Source organism: Sebastes fasciatus, chromosome 7, assembly GCF_043250625.1.
Source record: "Sebastes fasciatus isolate fSebFas1 chromosome 7, fSebFas1.pri, whole genome shotgun sequence".
Classification (NCBI taxonomy): domain Eukaryota; kingdom Metazoa; phylum Chordata; class Actinopteri; order Perciformes; family Sebastidae; genus Sebastes; species Sebastes fasciatus.
This window is the reverse complement of record NC_133801.1, coordinates 18,312,807-18,332,931: the sequence shown is the minus strand read 5'-3', so window position 1 is coordinate 18,332,931 and position 20,125 is coordinate 18,312,807. Positions and strand designations below refer to the sequence as shown.

At 44.1% G+C, this 20,125-nt stretch overlaps 1 protein-coding gene across 5 annotated transcripts in view; it reads left to right on the top strand.

Moving 5' to 3' along the window:
* The window catches only part of grik4 (glutamate receptor, ionotropic, kainate 4), a 341,658-nt gene that overhangs the window by 310,264 nt on the left and 11,269 nt on the right, over positions 1-20,125 (top strand). For all 5 annotated transcript variants that reach the window (XM_074642015.1, XM_074642012.1, XM_074642013.1 and 2 more), the window contains exons 13-14: positions 8,531-8,734; positions 12,391-12,504. In XM_074642015.1, coding sequence (XP_074498116.1) covers positions 8,531-8,734; positions 12,391-12,504 — 318 coding nt within the window. The remainder of the gene's footprint in view (positions 1-8,530; positions 8,735-12,390; positions 12,505-20,125) is intronic.

Here is a 20,125-nt window from a genome sequence, read left to right as displayed (position 1 = left end):
GTCTGGGCCATATATGGACGCATTCTTTTAGCGCTCTGAGACCCACAATATACCTGTTCTTTTGTCTTTTTTAGGGGGGTACAGAGGGTCTTTAGGGGAGATAGCAGGTCAGCAGTAGATGTCACATAGAAATGGTTTACATCATCTGAAAGCTGGGAACCTGAAGAATAATTTGACATGCAGCTAAGCACTTCGTCAAATTGTTTGAGTCATAAATTAGAAATAAACATAGATGATTTACTTAAAACAAATTGTGAAAGTGTAACAGGAGAGACTTCAGTAACCAGGTCAAAAGCACGTTGGAGCACACAGATTTAAGGCAATCAACTTTATTACAGACTAACGTTTTGACGCCAACTGCGTCTTCATCAGAGTCAAGTCGAGTCTTGAGGAACACCATAGAAGAAGCCATGCTGTGATTTGGTTTCAAAAACTTTTGACATTTGGAGATTTCTGCAAGAATTGCAATTTTCAGCGATTGAATAGCAAGCACTCCGTTCTGGAAACTGCTCAGAAACCCCTGTATTGTCAATCTACCTGGGAGAGCCTTCTATTCTCTGAAATCTGTCTTTAGTTTGTGGCTTTAAAGTTTCATGAGGCTGTGATTATCCTAGAGGTCATCACAGGTCATTTTATACAGTGAGGTCAAATTTTAAAAAAATGGTCTCACTAAAATGAAATGGCTACTATGGAGACTAAAATCATCACATATGAATACTATTGGGCTCATGAGATCCACAAGAATCTCATCTTTACAGTGATACCCAACATATACAATTCCAAGACTGTTTAGGGACCCCAGTAGGGTAGATGGTAAGAAAATACTCATCTGAGCATAAGGCCACCACAGTACACTAACACACACACACACGTCACACGTTTTAGTGAGAGATTTCTCAGTCTTTTTTCACTGGCTTTGTGTAAATACATGTGGTTATTACATTACACCATTAGCAAATCATTTAACAGCCTTGGGTGCCCCTGATTTAATTACGCTCTTAAATACTACTCATGCTGTTTTTTCTCTTATCTGAAAGAAATCAAATGGAGCAGAGCTCTACCTGTAGGACCATCTCTCTTTGGTTCCTGCCACTGATGGAGAATCATATCATCTACATATCTGAATCCCAAGTCAAGACCCATTTTCCCCGCTAATGCCTGAAGCCTGCTTTAAGTCCCTTCTGTAAAAGCCACTTTGTGCTTTTGTCAACTACAGTTCTCTCAGACTACCCTTGTGTCAGTGAGTGCTCTCATATCTACTCACATACGCATTGGTGAGGATTCAACAGTGCACATAGAGCCGACAGATAAAAGCAGACACAGAGGCAGATTTGCTGGCACACGGGCTCAGCGGCACTGAGGCATGTGCACCTGAATCTGTTCACATCCTTTTGTATTTGTATGTTCTGCCATTTATTTACTATCGAGCACTAAACTGATGTTGTGCATGACTTGACCCTTTTTCTAATGACCTAGTATTTTAGAGTATTGTCAGAGCGTCTGTGGCTCTTCTTCAAACAGCACTACCAAACCCTGTGAGAGAATTACATCTCAGCTGCCAGTTTGCTGGGCTCTGGAGAGCAAGTTTTTAAGGATAAGACAACAGTTGAGCAAAGCGAGGAGGGTTGTGTGAAGACATCTTGAACACCCTGAGGTTTTAAAAGGGGAAACTCCACTGTGGTGTGTGAAGTTGAACACCCACCGGTGCACCTGGCGCTCTGCGTCTGTATGTATGTGTGTGTGTGTGTGTACACTTTCTTGCTTGTGCGTATGTACGAGTGTGCTTCTTCCTCCAAAGTTATCAGTCCACAACCAGACTCCTCATGGCCTGGGAATAATAGCTGCTTTAAAAGTCTGCATTTCTTTAAAGCTTCAAACTTATGGCTTTATTGCTGTTTTGCTGTGGTGTGCAAAAGAAGGTAGATGGAATTTCCTTGTGATTTTGCCTTCATGGAAGACAGCACTTTCATTGCCCTGTATAGACTTTTCATACCTTTGTATAGTTATTTTTATATGATTTTGTTCTCAACTTCACAGAGGGCTTCTAGTGGAAGTGGTTCTTTCAGTGATTTTTTTTAGTCAGTGTTTGGTGGAAGTTTTTGGATGAGTGTGAACTGCAGCAGCTATATACTTATATTGTATTTCCAGGATAGTCCCATTGAGATTTAAAATCTCTTTTCCGAGGGAGTCCTGGCCAAGTTAGCTTCATAAAAGTTTCACACATAAAACTACAAACAACAGACTTAATACTGAAATACAACGTAAGAAATGTCACATAAAAGAGACAAATAACAGACAAACTACAAAAAACAACATAACAACAACAACAAACAGCAAATTGCATCAACCAATGAATTACAATAGCAGTGTCATTCAGTAACACCGTTCAAATAGTCCTTAATCCTGTTTTTAAAAACTGGCATGCTTATTAAACAATGTAGTTTAAAGGGACTATTTGTAACTTTCAGAAATGCTTGTTAACAGCGACACCTGTGGCCTTGAAATCAACGAAAGTCAGCGTCGAGCTCGCGCTTGCTCGCTCAAAATAGACATGGACGAGCATCGCTCAAAACAGTGAGGCGACACACGTCAGCTAAAACCACCATATCACTCTATATTTCACCTGCTTGGCAGTAATGTTAGCTGACCAGACGAAGGTCTCTCCATGAATCACTGCTGATCCTAGTGTTGGCTTTTCCTGCCTCAGCGCAGGCTACGGCAGCGGGGCTCCTCAACGAGTTACGTTATCGCCTCCCGACCGCAGCCGGCAGCCGCAGGGAGACACCGGCACCCGGTCGGTAACGAGACGACAACATAACACGTGGAGGAGCCCCGTCACTTCACAAGACACGGGAAACCTCTGTTGGTCTGGAGGAGCTGCAGCATTTATTTCTGCACAAACGTCCCCTGTACATTCACTAGATATTCTCAGAGCTAAACTAACTCTTCTGCAGCGTGGAGTGAGCGCGCGTTCACGTCTAGTAGAGGTGGAGCGAGTATGCGAGAACGCACGCTCTGTCTGAGTGAAGGTAAGCAAGCAGCAGAGACGAGGCTCCGGCCACACGCAAGCGCGCATATGCGAACGCGCATGTGTGGCGACCCGCTACATTTATACGCTTAAAAAGTTATAAACAGTCCCTTTAAGGTGACTGTAGTTTAAAACTTTAAAAGCACTCTCACCAGTGTGGATTTGAGGAATAACATACATAATTTATTACCGAAGGCTGCAGCTACTGATTTTTGTTACTGATTAGGAGTTTTAGGAGTCAGTAGAGAATATAGATAAGGAGGCAGTTTGTGTAATATGGCCATATAAAGAAGTATCAGCTTTTAATAGCAGTTGTGTTTCCATTCAAGAACAGATCTGGTTAATAGGCGGTTTGGACCGGACATGTTTATTCGGGTTGACACCTTCTGATCGGTTGGTGGATTTGTTGGTCAATATGCTCTCGTCCCACCAACCAATTCTCATAAGGAGAAAGCGTTTATTCCATTATTTTTGGGGCCGAGAGGGACATCAGGGACGTGAGAGACGTGTGTCACTTTAATGCATAAAGCTGGCAGTTTGCAGGTCGGGTTCGGGTGGTTGATTAACGCTTATTAATTGTTGGGCGGGGTTGGGCGGTGCGGATTGTTTAGAAACCCTGACCCGCCGCCATGCATCATCACTTGGTAGGCTTTGAGTGTGAACATATCAGAATCTGCAAACATATTTCAATATGTTTGGTGTACCTACTGGTTTTGTTTGAAAGTAAGGCTGTCAAAGTTAACGCGATAACGCGTTAACGCAAATTCATTTTAACGGCACTAATTTCTTTAACACATTAAAGCAACTTGCGATTTTTAATGAACCTCTTAAAAATCTGACAGGCCGCCGTCTGTCCCGGCCGCTATTCTATATTTCGGAGGTTGCAGCAGGTTCAGTTTTAAAGAGTGAAGATACTGGCATCATATGAAACTAGAAAACCTACCAACCATGTCATACTAGCTTGTCGGGAAGGAGGCTAAATAACGCTCCAAACTTACGCTAAATTTTGGCGAGGAAAAACTGGTATGGCCATTTTCAAAGGGGTCCCTTGACCTCTGACCTCAAGATATGTGAATAAAAAATGGGTTCTATGGGTACCCACGAGTCTCCCCTTTACAGACATGCCCACTTTATGATAATCACATGCAGTTTGGAGCAAGTCATATTCAAGTCAGCGCACTGACACACTGACAGCTGTTGTTGCCTGTTGGGCTTCAGTTTGCCATGTTATGATTTGAGCATATTTTTTATGCTAAATGCAGTACCTGTGAGGGTTGCAGGTGCAACGGCTCGTTCTATTTTCAGAAATCAAATGAATATGAGAAGGTTGTTATCATTAAGTATAAAATAATTAGGTTAAAAATAATTGAATATGCTGCAAATAGCTCTTTATGTTTATTTATATATTATATATATATATTATATGTTTAATTATAATTCAATTTTTTCCCCCCATCGACCAGTCAATTGTTTGAACGATAGGTAGAATTTCTGTCGACCAATATCTTCTGTGGTTGACTGCAGCCCTAATTCTTATAGAGCAACTGGAGCTCAGAGAAAGAGAGACAAATTGAAACAAAGGAAAAGTGACAAAGAAAACAGCAGAAGAGTAAACGGGGGGGATAACACATTTTGGCTTGATAACAGTCAGACCGTCCCTGTGTTATTGATCGCTGTTGGGTTTTTACTGGTGTGATTGATGGATGCTTGCAGGTCTGACTTTATTACTTAACCAGGTCAAACACAGAGGGGTGGGGGGAAGGCAGTATTTTCTAGCCTCACTCTAAGAGATGGAGCTTCCTAATGATGGCAGCCATTTATTATTAATATAAAATGCTTTTACCCTTTTTCACACACATAAATCAACAAGAAGCTTGAAGGTGAATTATGGTCAATTAAGTGTTGTTGTAGGACATAAACATCCATCCATCAAGGCACCTTACTGCTCCTCTGCTCTGTTGGTGTGAAAAGCTGTTAAGTGACCGTAGCAGGTTTGTGTTTCTTCATTTCTTCCCTGTCCCTCTGTCCAGCTCGCGTTATGTACAAACATCTATGAAAGCCAACCCTCTGTAATAATGTTGCGGGAATTGGTCTGGCTCAGTCTAGCTTGACTGCAAGTCGGTGCTTGAAAAGCTTCAGCAGACTGTGAACTCTGAAATTAGCATTTATATTGTGCCTCATGCTGAAACATGATGCATAGACTTCATGTTAGACCAGTGAGGTGGGTGGCTGTAAGGAGTTAATGAACAGATGGACAGTTTTACTTTTATAGATTGGTACGTACAGTCACTAACTGGCTGAAAACTTGGTTAGCGTTTTGTTTTCTCTTCTAGGACAAAAGGCTTAAAGGTTATATGCTATACTTTTGTTATTGTCAATAAATCCCATGAAAAGAGTAAAACCGACTATGCTTTAGTTCGTCCATCAATATTCTCTGACTTCTCCGGCCCGTCTGTGGCTCTCAACTCTAAGCCCAGTTGTTCCTACTGAAGATGTAAATCTTTAAAAACAGTACAGGAATATATAGTTCTGTTTTTTCAAAGAGATAAATCTCTTCCTCAAAGACCTAGCTACTGTAGTTTCTAGCACAAACAGAAGAAAACAGTGAATTCGTTTTGATTTGCATCAAGGTTTTATACTACTAATATGCAACAGCAAATACATTTTGAAGGAAACATAATGCTGCATGGATTACATTTTTATACATCTGCATTGTTACTTACCATATCTGGCAAGTCAGAAAATGAACAAAATGTTCACTGTCAACGTTATTCATTTATTTCTTACTTACCTTTGCAGTAAGGTGTCCGCTCGTAGCATCTACTGCATAATAAAATGATTTTATGGATTGTTTAGGCGCTCACACATGTTAGGGAGAGACCATGGTATATATATTGAAGTGAAGTGAATATTGCCTTGAAGCACAAGACCAGAAGTGCATTAACTGCATTAACATTTAACAAAAACCATCAACAATCTTTTTCTGATCTTAACCAAAGCGCTGTTGTTCTGCCTAAACCGAACCACATCCAGGAGTCAGGACATGAACCCCGGTGTCATAGTCTTGCGCTTTGTACACTCACCACCATCCCACCCAACTGCCTCCATATGACTTGTGTGGGGTACAAAAATGTAGCTCTTCCTTCACTCGAATAATGCTGAACATGATCCAGGCACCGCTTGCATTTCCCAGCACAATGGAAAACAAATTAACATTATATAAATGTAATTTCTAAGATACAGGTTTGGGATTTGGTGAGTATTTACATCAGCAGGACACTGTACTGTATAGACCATTTCACATTTGTAAATGTAAACAATCCAAATGTGTCCCAGTTTATTTCCTGTTGCGGTGTATGTGAAGGACATAAACTGACAGGAAGCAAGCATGGAACCAAACTGTTGCTTGGCATCTATATGCAATGAAATCAACAGTAAATGGTCTTATATAGCGCTTTTCTAGTCTTCCGACCACTCAAAGCACTTTACACTACATGTCAGCATTCACCCATTCACACACACATTCATACACTGATACACTGCCAACTTTGCCCATCAGAATCTAATCTAAATACTCATTCACACACCGATGGCTATGCCTTCGTGAGCAATTTTGGGGTTAAGTGTCTTGCTCAAGGACACATCGACATGTGACATGGAGCAGCCGGGGATCGAACCACCAACCTTCCGATTGGTGGAAGGTTCTACCCTCTGAGCCACAGTGCCCATGTTAATTGTTTTGAAAAAACAAATCACCAAGTGCAACAGTTTGGCTCATTGGTGTGTTTTAGTGCCACCGTAGTTCTCCTGCATGCCCTTGGCCCATGGGACACGTGTAAATAGTTTGCAATCTGCAGCCTCAACGCTCCTACACATTGCACCTTTAGCATACACATGTGCAGCTCACTTACTCTCACGTGCATACTGTATATTGTAATACAGCGTTTGTCATCTGCCTCTCTCTGTAAGGCACTGCAGGTTAATGTCGCTAGACAGCGTGTCTGTTTAATCGAATTATGAGCCTGGTTAGATCAATTGAATCCATATGCAGATTCTAGGTGCAGAGGTAAGCAGACAGACAGTCGATCATTTTATTCTCAGTCTTATCACAGCAGAACATGAGGCTGTGGGTTCCACCGTCCAGTGATGCAGCAAGAAACAGGCGAAGACGCCCAATCCGGTGTCAAAGTGATCTGTACGCAGCTACAGGTGGAACCAAGCCGTTGCTACGACAACAGGGCAAGTCACAGTTGTGCCACCTGATGTGCACCAAGTTCTCAAATGTTCCTGATTTCAGTGGAACTATTATTTTTGTGGCTCTCACTGTGAGGCAAATCAATCACCAGTCAACCAGCCACCACACAAATAGGTATATCCAGCTGTGGCGATGACAAAACAATTTCACTTCTATTCCACTTCTGAAAATACACCACAACACTGCTCAGCTGCCACAGCAAGCTTACGCACTGTGGTGAATTACACACATCCCGCTGTACGCATTTACGACAATCTCTTGAACAAGCTCATGGTTAAACCAAAATTTGTGAGCTAGTATTTTATTTGAACGAGCACATAAACTTTAGTTGTTAAAACACTCAATAAAGCTTCTATCCGCAACAATACAGAAAACAGAAGTTTAGATTCCTTTTGCTTTGTTTATTTAAAAAAATGTGTCAGTGCACGAGAAAACGCTCATACTAGATAATCACTTTCATCTGATGTCATTATTGCCATAATAATATAAGTTAGTTCCCACTGGATTCACTAGCTGAGTGCAGGTAAAGAGCAGCAGCAAAGTGGTACATAACACTGTCTTTTTTATGATGTAGTGGAGCCCGAGCACACCAGTTGACAGCTGCATTATTTGAAAAATAGCGCAATAAGGGTGACTCCGAAATACATCACTGCTGGGCTCTTTAAATCTTCCTACAACATCAACTAAATGACAAAACAAGACATAAATAAACGGACAACCGAACAGAAAGTTGGTCCTCTAAAAGACAGGTTGTAAATAGGTGTGTGTTTGGGTGTGTTTATGTGTGTGAGAGGAAACTGTTTTTGTTTCTTATCCACTTTCTGCTGGATATAACAGATTGGCATGCGTCTGTCTGTCCCTGATTTAAGTGTCTGGCGCTGCTTCAGACCCACAAATCTCAGTTTTCATTGAAGGCAGTAAACCTGATGTGAACCGTGACCTCTAAAGGACATACGGGATGCTTCCACCATTCTTCCTGACTGTAAAAGCTTTAGTTAGGCTCTGTAGAGCAATCAAATTAAACATTAAGGAGGCTCTCCGGCTATTTAGTAGTACGCTTGCAAAAAAGTTGTTGAGGCTTTTTAGACTCTCTGTGACAAGTAAACTGAATAGTGCAGTCCAGTATACATTGTGTTTCCTGTGACTGTACAATATGTCAGTATCTTGCCTGTGCTCCGTCTTGCTCTGTCACACTACTGTCAGTTGGAGATGTGCTGTCTAAGATGCAAACCCTGTGTGTTTTTCAGGAGAATCCATATGTGATGCTGCGGCAGAACCACCAAGACCTGGAGGGAAATGACCGCTACGAAGGCTTCTGTGTGGACATGCTGAAGGAGCTGGCAGATATTCTCAAGTTCAAGTATCGCATCCGACTGGTGGGCGACGGACTGTACGGGGTTCCTGGAGCAAACGGATCATGGGCCGGCATGGTTGGAGAGCTCATCTCAAGGGTATGTAAATATATACACATGCACTATCTGTAAAAAAGCCCTACAACCATAAATTATGTTTTATCACATCATATATATTCTTGTAAGCACTCTAGTGTCCAAGGTACTTTCTCGAGGCACTCACATACACAAACCTAAAAGTGTGTAGCTCAGCTCTCATATAGTTCACAGCTAGCAGCTCTCCTTCATGTCATACACACACTTTTCATTCAGCAGTTGGCCTTTTCAGCTTAAGCATTGTATTTTCAAAAAGAGTCACAGCTTGTTGGTGGCTTGTTCCCTGTCAGCTCCTTTCCTTAAGCCCTCTGAACTGACCTTAACAGACTTTCCTCCTGAATCGGTCTATGTTGTTGCCGGTAAATCTCTCTGTGAGGTGTTACACTCCTCCAGCTGTGCTGTATGTAGCTGTTATATGCTTATATAACACCTAGTTCACTCTACATGACTTTAGCCCTCCGCCCGCCAACAGTTTTTGGAGCTCCCTGACAAAAGCCCTAGATCAGAGGGGAATTGGCGCTGGCTCGGCGCTCGCTGACAACGCAAGACACGGGTTTGGGGAGAAACCTGGCGGAGGGGTAGTTGTTGCTGTCATCCATCCATCCTTTTACTTGCGCTTATCCGGGGCCGCGTCGCGGTGGCAGCAGGCTTGAAAGGGTATTCCAGACATCCCTCTCCCCAGCAATGTTTTCCAGGTCTTCGTGGGGGACCCCGAGGCGTTCCCAGGCCAACAGAGACATATAATCTCTCCAGCGTGTTCTGGGTCTACCCTTGGGCCTATTACCAGTTGGACGTGCCCGGAAAACCTCTAAAGGGAGGCGTCATGATCACATGCCCGAACCACCTCAGCTGGCCCCTTTTGACGCGAAGGAGCAGCGGCTCTACTCCGAGCTCCCTCCGGATGTCTGAGCTCCTCAGTTTATCTCTAAGGCTGAGCCCAGCCACCCTACGAAGGAAGCTCATTTCGGCCGCTTGTATCCGAGATCTCATTCTTTCTGTCACTACCCAAAGCTCATGACCATAGGTGAGGGTTGGAACGTACTGTAGATGGACCGCTAAATCGAAAGCCTTGCCTTCTGGCTCGGCTCCCTCTTCACCACAGTGGTCCGGTACAACGCCTGCATCACTGCTGACGCCGCACCAAACCGAAGTTGTTACACCTAGAGGAAACAGGCTATAAAAAGTAAAGACATGTGGGAACAGGCAATTTTGCGAGTACGTGCCGACGACAACATCGACAAGCATAACAAGGAAAGTTCCGCAGATTGGTTGAACAAAAAAATCTTGTCTTCTGCATGATATTACGTTATTTCCCGTCTCTCTTCTCGCGTGTGTTTTCATGACAAAACATTGTGGATTCCTCCTGGTGTGACCACATGTCACCCATCAGTCATGTAGTGTGAAAACCACAATGGCTTCAAGACAGCACATCGTGTAGTGTGAACAGTACATCAATCTGATGACTTTGAAAGTCATGTAGTGTGAACTTGGCTTAAGGGAGCTGAGGGGAGAAGAGGGGGAGGAAAAAAGTGAAACAGGCGTAAAAAAATAGTGAAGATGAAGGTTGAGGTGCGGTAGAGGGAAACAGGAATGAAGTAGAGAGGGACTGAGCCGATCCTAGGAGGTGATCTGTCTTAATTCTGCAGGCTAATGGAGGGCAAAGCCATTAAGTATGTAAAACAAGGAGTGCCTGCTCTTGTTACTGTCACAGCCTGCCACCGCCTTCGTCCCCTGTAAGTTACGTGTGGACGGCTGACCTTCAGAAGTGCCGTGGTTAAAGTCAACATGTGTCTGAAGGCAGCTTGAGCTGTGGAGTGGCAAGGCGGGGGCGCGGACAAGAAGTCGAGGCGTACTTGAGAGGGATTTGTCATGGGATGGGGGACATCTGGAGGGATGTTCCACGGTGGACACAAAGGCTTGAGATTGTTTGGTTAAAGGCTTAGAAAGGAAACGGGAAAGATGGCAGGGGAAAAAGATTGTGGAAGAAAACAACGGAAAAAAAGCCACGGTTGCAAGTTTAATGGATGAGTTGAAAGGATATGAAATATATACCCGGTAGCAGCAAAGGAGGACAGCCTCAGGTTATTCCGGACAACAGATACCTGTGTCCCTGCCAGTACCGTTCACATTGAACAATATTTCACTGTGTGGGGGTGATTAGTTTGACGGGTGTCAGACAGCCTGCGTTAACAATGAGAGCAGACATGCCAGGAGGAATCCAGACCAAAGTCTAAGTACAGTACGTCCTGGTTCCTTAATCCACAGTGCTGCTTTAGAGAACAGAGGCATCTCCAAAGACTGAACTCTTAAAGTCAAATCCTACATCCTAGAGGGTAATGTTTAATTCATCCCTGACATTCACAAGTTTTATTTTGTCCTTTTTAACCAGGTTACCCTGATATGATTGAACGCAAGTGGAAACGGGTATGATGCAATATTGAACAGCCAGCATTACAGTGTGTTTTTTTTTTTCCCAGTTACACTAGAAGGCATAACAGCAGGCAGGCAGAGGAATCCGGTAATCAATATTAATATTCTATCGTCACATAAATATTTCAGTGGCTGTTACGACCGTGTGTTCATTTTTCAAAGGATCAGTGAATTTCTTTGTTGAAATTGCCTGGATGGTCGTTCCCTGCGTGTGGCTTCCTTCGGGCGCCGGGAGCAGGCGATCAGACTTTCAAACGGCGGAGAGAGAGAGAGAGAGATAGAGAGAAAAGACGAAGCGGAGGCTGGGGGACAGCTGATGATGGAGGGTCAAAGCCTGCGGGCTCAGGGTAGGGCAGCGGGAGACATTAGGCTGCAGTGTGGAGAGTAGGCTGGGGCGAGGTTAAAGAGGTGGGAATTTAGAAATGTAACGCACTAATTGGAGCACAGACGGCGCGGGATTGGGGCTTTATAGGTGAAGCTCTAAATGTCTTCCGGTGGCACTTTAAACCTGCTCTAAAGGTTGGAATCATTACGGAAACATTTTCACATCACGTCAAAATGGATGTCGTAGCAAAAAGCACTCTGTCATGCATGCCACATGCCCCTCTCCCTGTCTCTCTTTCCTGGAGATACAGTGCATTGTGGATTTTTGAGTGGCGTCTGCAGTGCTGCAGCAGAGCTCCCCTCTCCTCACTCCCATCCTCCCATTCCTCCCCGTCTCCCCAATCCTCTTAGTTCCCCTGCAGCAGACAAAGAGCAATGCGTTGCTGCTTTCCCTCTTTGCTCCTCAGGGAGATGAAAAATCCCTTGCAGTTGCACTTTGCTGGCCTGTATTATTAGCAGGGAGCCATCCAGTATTCAGCGTACATTGACCATTTCTACATGTGTGTATGTGTGTGTTTTACCAGCCGCTGCTTTGTCAAGTGATTTGTCTTGACAGTGTTCCCTTGGCCGGCACAATGGTTACCCTCAGCTCTCTTGTGCCCTACACACACACACACACACACTCACACAGTGCCAATGCTGGATTATCCTCACCACAGATATTGGCGGACAAAGAGGCTACGGGATACAAAAGGGCATTATTAGGGAATTAGCATCTAGTAGCCCACTTCTTATGCCACCCTTCCAAGCATTATGTCATAAACTCATGTTACGTCCTCACGGCTATGCTCAGTATGCCTTCTGACTGTGTGTTTACATGATTCTACTCGCCCTCTGTGTTGCAGAAAGCTGACCTGGCAGTCGCAGGCCTCACCATCACAGCAGAGCGTGAAAAGGTCATTGACTTCTCCAAGCCTTTCATGACTCTCGGCATCAGCATCATGTACCGCGTCCACTTGGTGAGTTACCAGCCACACACACACACACACACACATGCGTGCTGTAACCGATCGAACAGGCTCTCGTACAGCTTGCGGACGTACCACAGCAGGCTGTCAGCCTTGTCTAATGGCTAGAAAAGAACCACTATACCTCTTGGACTATAGAGTCTATTTCTCTTAGCCTGTCCAAATCCTTCCACAAGCTCTCCTCCTGTGCACCTTATCACCTCTTTTACCTCTCAGCTACTCCATTTCCCCCTGCATCTGTGTGTTTTCAAGGCCTCCTCTTCCTCCTGTCATCCTCTCCTCCAAAACCTTCGTCTCGCGTTCCTGCTTCTTCTTTATCTTCCCAGCATCCTCTCCCTTCTGTCCCTGCAGTCTCAACTTTTTAATAGCGTCCAGCTCTTTTTCACTTCTCCTGTGTTTGCTCATTTCCTCCTTCTGTTGCCGTGGCCCCCCATCCTGCCAGCACCAGATGGCGTGTTTTATTGTGTGAACTTCCTGATGAATGTACCAGTTTCACAGTTGTTTTCGGCTTGCCCTCTGCTTGGTTTTGGCGATCTTATTCACACGAGCAACGCCCTCTCGCGCTCCGCTAAGAGCAAGCCCAAGCAAGAAACAGTGAAACCACAGCAGTGCAGGTGGAAATGAGCCAGTGTTTGCAGAGTCAGAGGCCCATTAATCATCAGTCCTCCCCCAAAACCCAAGGTGACACAGCAGGGGCTAGTATGGTGCCAGCCACACTCCGCACCTAGGTGATCTGGCACGTGTGCGGTATCCCAGTGGGGCATTTACTCACATTCCCTCTGTCTGCTGTCTCCCCTTCTTGTAAATCTCCCTCCTTCTCACCTTCCCATAGTGTACACACACAGCACTAATAGGTGTAGCAGTGAGGGACTCAATTGAGCGCCAACAGTTGGGGAGAATCAATCGATGCTCGCAGCAGGTACGGTGTTAAATGGGCTGCCGGGTAGCGTATCACCTCTGAAGTGGGAGGCAGGCAGGCGGGTGGCAGCACAAGGAGGTGATATGGAGCTGATGTCCCTCAGGGCTGGCACACACAGTCACAGAGTTGAATTAGCACAGACTTGAGCCAGTTGACGTCAAATCCCTGAGTAAAAGGGCAATAAGAAGGAAATGAAGAAAGCTGTTATTATTAAGATAAAGCACTGAAAAGACAGCGAGAAAAGAGAGAGGTACAAGATAAGAGAGAGAGTAAAGACAGATGTCTCTCTCTCTCTCTCTCTCTCTCTCTCTCTCTCTCTCTCTCTCTCTTTCTCTCTCTCTCTCTCTCTCTCTTTCTCTCTCTGTCCCACCATCATTTCTTCATGCCCTTTTTACTCTCCCGTTACCCCTTGGCATTTTCCCAGATCTGTCTCAGAGCGGTCCCTCAGCATGGCTCTAAAATTCGATATTTGAATTTCTGTGACTGCACTTGTTTAGTTCTAATCCACTGACTATTGATCTGAGGCACAGTGATTTCTAAAAGGGGGTCTGCTGCTTTCAAACTTTAAATGAAAATTTCAGTATAATCAATGAGAATGGCGAATGCAATAAAATAACGGCGCCTGTTGAGTATTAATTACCCTCAGACTGTCGGCCATTTAATCTCCATTTCTCCTCTTGCCAGTATGTATGTATTGTACATCTATCTCTCAAACACACACAGTGTCTCTCTTTTATTGTGCATCTTTTTGTCTTGTCTTGTTATCTCAGTCACAAGATCGGTTGTGTGTATGCGTGCATGATTGAGTGAGCATCTCTGTGTCCGTCCGCGGCTAATCTCCCATACTGCTGCACCAAACTGCATAATATTTTGGATGCTCATTTATGGCTGCATGCTCAAGGACCTCTCACTTTCTCAAAACACTTTTTATTGCCTGTTTGATACTGCCACTGATTGCCTGCTGACTCCTCACTCACTACTTCTAACCGGCCCCCGGCCGGTAGGGGCCGCAAGTGATCACACAGCTGAGTGCATCGCCGCCTCTCAGCTGCTACTCTGCGCCCAGAGACACAGTGGGGGAAAACAGTTTGCTTATTTTTATTGTTTTGGACGGTGTGTTTGGCTATCAGCTAACAGCTAACGGAAATACCAGCACACACATTACTGAATACCTCTCAGCCGCTGCTCTGTGGCCAGAGACACAGTGGGAGGGAAACAGTTTGATCAGTGAAGGCTGAATAAACGCTTCAAGTCGCGGTTACACCCGTGAGACGGAGCTGAGACGCACGCCTGCACAGAGCCGGTGTAGACATCTGCATAGATTACACTTGCAGTTTAGATGGGGGGTTAGCCAATTGCGAGTTGTATTCATTCAATCAAACATTACAGCCATAGTCATAGCAGACACACCTGGCGGAGATCTGTACTCTACTGAGTGCACCTTTCTAGTCAAAGGCAGGTTTGGTAAGGATTTTAGAAACATGGGTTGACAGGGTTGTCCGTACGTACGTTCGTCCAACTGGTCAATTCTCATGAACGCGATATCTCAGGAATGCCTTGTGGGAATTTCTTTAAATTTGGCACAAATGTCCACTTGGACTCAAGGATTAACTGATTAGATTTTGGTAGTCAAAGTCCAAGGTCACTGTGACCTCACAAAACACGTTTTTGACCATAACTCAAGAATTCATATGCTATTTTCAATTATATTCATATGCAATTTCACACAAATGTCTTATAGGATGAAATGATAACATTTACAGACGTGGCTGTAAACTGCAACTTAACTGTTTGGTGTAGGCATTGAAGCGCGAGGCAGTAATTGTAGTTTGTTATATTAGTTGAAATTCTAATCACATCCCCACAGCAACCAATAAATCAAATGCTATGACAAAAAAGAAAAAAATCCAGTACCTGTGGCTGTCACAGGACTGTAAGAAGCCCGTCCAATCATTACATTCATCCAGAATGGTGCACTCATTGCCTGTCACCGGTGTATTCCACAAGCTGCTAGCTTGACAGCTGTGAGTACTAACTATAGCCATGTTCACCGTTCACGTTCATTATGAAAATTGTGGCTTTGGAAGGAGGCTTGAAGCGAATGACAGTTAGTGTTGCCAACTTGACGACTTTTTTGTTAGATTTAGTGACTTTTGGAGCTAGTTAGCAGCTAAGCGGAGCGAAAAGAGTTGGCAACACTGGACTCTCGGTTTTTCGGTTGGATTATTTAAAAAAATCTTGTATACTCTAATTTAAGATCACCTACCCTGCCTTTAAAACTGTGACACACATTCACATTCTGAGCCAATCAATATGGACAATCTTTTCCAATATAGTAAACAGCATAATTCTGTTTTGGCGGAATTGCTTGTGTATTATAAAGCTATCTCAAACTGTTTCCCAAACAACACTGCCTTTATGCACAATTCACAACAAATTAATTTCCTGTATGAAACAGCAGAAACTTGGACTGAAACTCTGCTGTTTCCTCCACTCTAAAAACTGTCAACTGTCACAGTAAACTTTTCCGTGAAGCATTCAGAATAGCGGCAAATCACAACACTTAATTACCTGTCACATGATTTTGTGTCAGTGTTTTACGTTACACAAAAAGACAGCGGATCTGATTCTCTGTTGACTTGTTTCCAGGGCACCACATTCAAATGAAAAAACATAGGAACAAATTGCAGACAGCTTGTCTGCAGAAGACGATCTCAACCTGTCTAGGTTTTCCAGCTGTCTTGTCTGACTATTTTGTGGTTGGTTGGAGGTTTGTAGTTGTACTGCATCCAGTCATGTTGTACTGTATCTCATATTGTGTGGTTTGTATCCTTTGAGACATGCAGGTGGTTTGAGGCCATACAAATAAATTAGATTTGCTTTTGCACACAAATCAAAGAGCACACCTTCACCTCAGCAGCCAGTACAATATGTGAATTGGACACCAGAGTTATGAACCCAGACATAACCTAGAGCCACTGTCAACCTCTTCTCATAAAAACCAACCCTCCCATTACATTCATCATCTGTACAACAAAAAGCCGTATGCTGTAACCCAAGACCCCAACACTCCGAGGTACTTTATATCTGTGCCAGTTTCATCATCCAAACGTTTCCTTCATTTTGGGGACTGTGCAGCAAAGTAAGCGTATAAGAGAAAGAGAGAGCGCCACTTAATTAGACGTAGGAGCTAATTAGGAGCGTGTGGTGGCTGTGTCAGATTCAGCAGCTGCCCTGAGGGTAAAGCGTGGCATACGGAGCTTTATTGACTCTCTGGCCACACACGACCTCAGACAAAATTACACAGCCACAAACACGTGTAGCCTTGCGCACACACACCCACATAGTTTCACACTGTAACGCACAGTCGCACGCATGTATTAAACACACAGACATAAAGCCAGACAAGAGCCCAGGAGACAGCAGGATGTTGTTATGAATATGACCCTGTGACCTCTGCCAAATCAACTGCTCTCTGCAGATTGCCCCCGCGGCTACCTAACAGCTGATGGCGTCGGCTCTGACACAATTAGGAATGCACACACGCTATCAAAGATCTCCAGAAAAAAAGACTAGAAGGTGGGGAGACACAGGAAGAGAGAGGAAGAAGGAAAAACATAAAAGAGAATTAGCGAGAAATGGGCAGAAAGAGAAGCAAAAGGGGGTGTAGAGAAGACGGAGGAAATGAGAGCGAGAGTTGAAATGACAATGGGAAGTCTCCTTCAGCGAGTCAGTATTCAGGCAGGCAGCCTCAGGGGGCAACAGTGTGGTATGAATACCAAGAGGCAGGATGAGTAGGTGAAATCCTTGACTGGATAACCTCACCAGCTCCTTCAGCCACCCTCCTGGCATGCAGGCAATCCCGAGAGAGAGAGACGGGGGGAGGAAGGGATGAAGGAGGGACGGCAGGAAGTTGAAAGACAACAAGGGCAATGCAAGGTAAAAATGAATGAGATCCTCATCTGCGTGTTAAGAGGAAGAAGGGATATACAAAAACCATAATAGGCAGCAATTCCTCGCTATTCTATTTGTTGAGATGTACCCATAAAAACACAGGTCGTAAAGGATGCTTTGCCCTCTGCACCGCGTCTGCATTCTCTCCTGTCTTCTTATCATCTTAACGTGACGATAAACCTTTATAAAATGATTCCCCTGCCTCTAATAAAAATAAGTCAAACACATCAGCAAATGTTTATGTGTAAGGAGCAAGGGCAACCTGTGGCTATAATTTATACTCACATTTGGTGCTCATCTACTCTGAAATTCCTTTATTGCAGCGGGGTGACTTTTAATACCTTGCGCCAGGGCATTTATTAATGTCAATACTTCCAGTTTGTTTGGTCGTTATGTCTTAGTTTTGGAGTCTTCTGTCTCTTCCAAGTGCATATTTCCTATTAAGCAGTAACCACCAGATGAGCCATGGCTGCTGTGTTTTCCCCAGCCAGAAGTCGGCTACCTGCTGCCTCTATGTTCAGCGCCGGTGCTCTCTGTGCACTGGTTTGCCCGAGCACGTACTATATCTGCCCTGTTGCTGCTGACTGACAGCGCAGACAGCTGCTGACAAGCTTTGAAACACAAGCACACACACGCACACAAACACGCAGCTACTGACAGTATGCCTTGCACATACACACACTCACCGTCCAGAATGAAGAGAGAGCAGACCACCTATATGAGCTTGCTGTTTAAATAATAACCCGAGGCCATTTGGATGGACTGGGAGGTACTCGTGGTTTCATAAATTGCTCTCTCAAGTCAATTTATCATTGATAAGCTATGAATTACTAAATACGCTCAATATTTACGTACATAAGTTATTTATAACTGTGCTAACATCAGTGACACTGAGCCCTTAGTTGCAGAGATGAATCAGAGGTGCTGTAACAGATGCACTTTTGACGCCCCTCCCACAATCTTGGAGGCTGTCCTGACCAACCTCAGCAGGCATCAATCTCACAACCCATCGACTATCAGATAACCCTTTGGGGGCAAGGGGCTGTATTTCTGGGGTACTGGTGTAGCCAGCGGATATCCAGGCCAAGACTTGCTTTTCCATGCACTGCTCATTGTTTACAGTCCGATTACCAACTTGAGACGCGAGACTGGAGTTGGAGTTGAAAGTCAACGTGTACGACCGGATTGTTTTACAAGTAGCCAGTTTACAAGTTAATTTTAAACCAATAAAAAGCCAAATCATCATCAGACGATAGCTGGTGGGTTCAGATATTGCATTTCGGCCAATGCGTTCCGCCTCTTTTGCTCTCCACACAGAGTTTTTACCGGTCAATATTACTCAAACTACAAACCAAAATCAGAACGCTTCCGATGCCAAGATCTTGTACCGTTGCCTACAGATTTGACATGTGAATGCAGAATCTAGTTTTAGAGATTATGGTGCCTTCAAATGGGGTCCATATGAACGCCCCTCTCTTGTGGTAGTCACAACCTCGTAAGTTTCTGAAAGCTCTGAGTTCACGAGTTGTGACGTGTTTGTTGATGTTGTCAGAAAGGCGGAGGCCATAGAAGTACATTTTTTGGTGCATAATAAGTTAATATATTGTAATTTTAGTCGTATATTGTTTTTCATCGTAATTTTATAATATGTCTGAGGAAAATGTTCATCTTCCCAATGTCCTCATCCTTTTCCTCTGTCATTATGCCTTTTACTGCACCATGTTACCCACTTACTAGCTTGCTACATTGTTAGTCTCTGTTGCTTCTACGCCGACGGTAAAGTTAATATTGCCGTTGCTTACTCTAAATGCTGGCCCCTGTTTATCTTGCACGGCAGCTGGATTCATGCGATATTACAAGATCCCCTATCATATGAAAATCCATCTTGTCAGGCTTCAAGTAATACGTTTGTGTCCGGCAAGCCAGGGAACGAACTAATCAGCGTCCTGTGAGGAGCTACTGGTGGCTACGGGAGAGGCGACTGTTCGTTCAACACAACATGATGGCTGCTAATGAGCTTAGCGTAGATGCTACAACAGCATCAGTTATGTCAGAACTGGAGAACATTTCTTCATTGAAAGAAGAGCAAAGAATGAAACTGAAGGCTTTTCTCGCTCTTCTCCAGACTGACTTCGGCAAGAGTTTGATTGACAGATGGTTCATCCAATCACCTGCCAAGTATTCTATGAAAGCGCCTGCAGTTTTCCAAACAGTTTCCAATAACGGCTTCTCAGATGGTTCTGTGTAACAAACAACCTGGCGCATCAGGTTAAGCCCCTGTGCTCATCCTCTATCCTCGACCACTTGACCTGGAACACAACACTGGCACATTATCACCTTTATAAAGTATAATGGCGTGTTAGAGAAAAGTTGCTTACAACATTTACAGACCCAGCAGACAAGGAGCAATGTGAGCATTATAGTATAAGTCCAATATTTACTCTCTTTTAGCTCTGCTTTGGTCTCCACCAACCCCTGAGGGAAATATTTGGCTATTTAGCTGCTAAATGCTCCGGTATGTTCACCAGCTAGTTACAAACTTTGTCTGTCTGCTCTTTGGTGCTGGGCAGGTTAGTGTACAGTAGGTTTATCAGTGGAAATGTGGCTGATAAGAACACCGAAACAGTAAAGTTGCTGCAGTGAAATCAAAATAATTGTTCCTCAACAACAACAGCTGTTGATTAAGTGTTTATTATCTGTTGGTTCATCACTACAGGAGACAATTTTTACATTTTATAC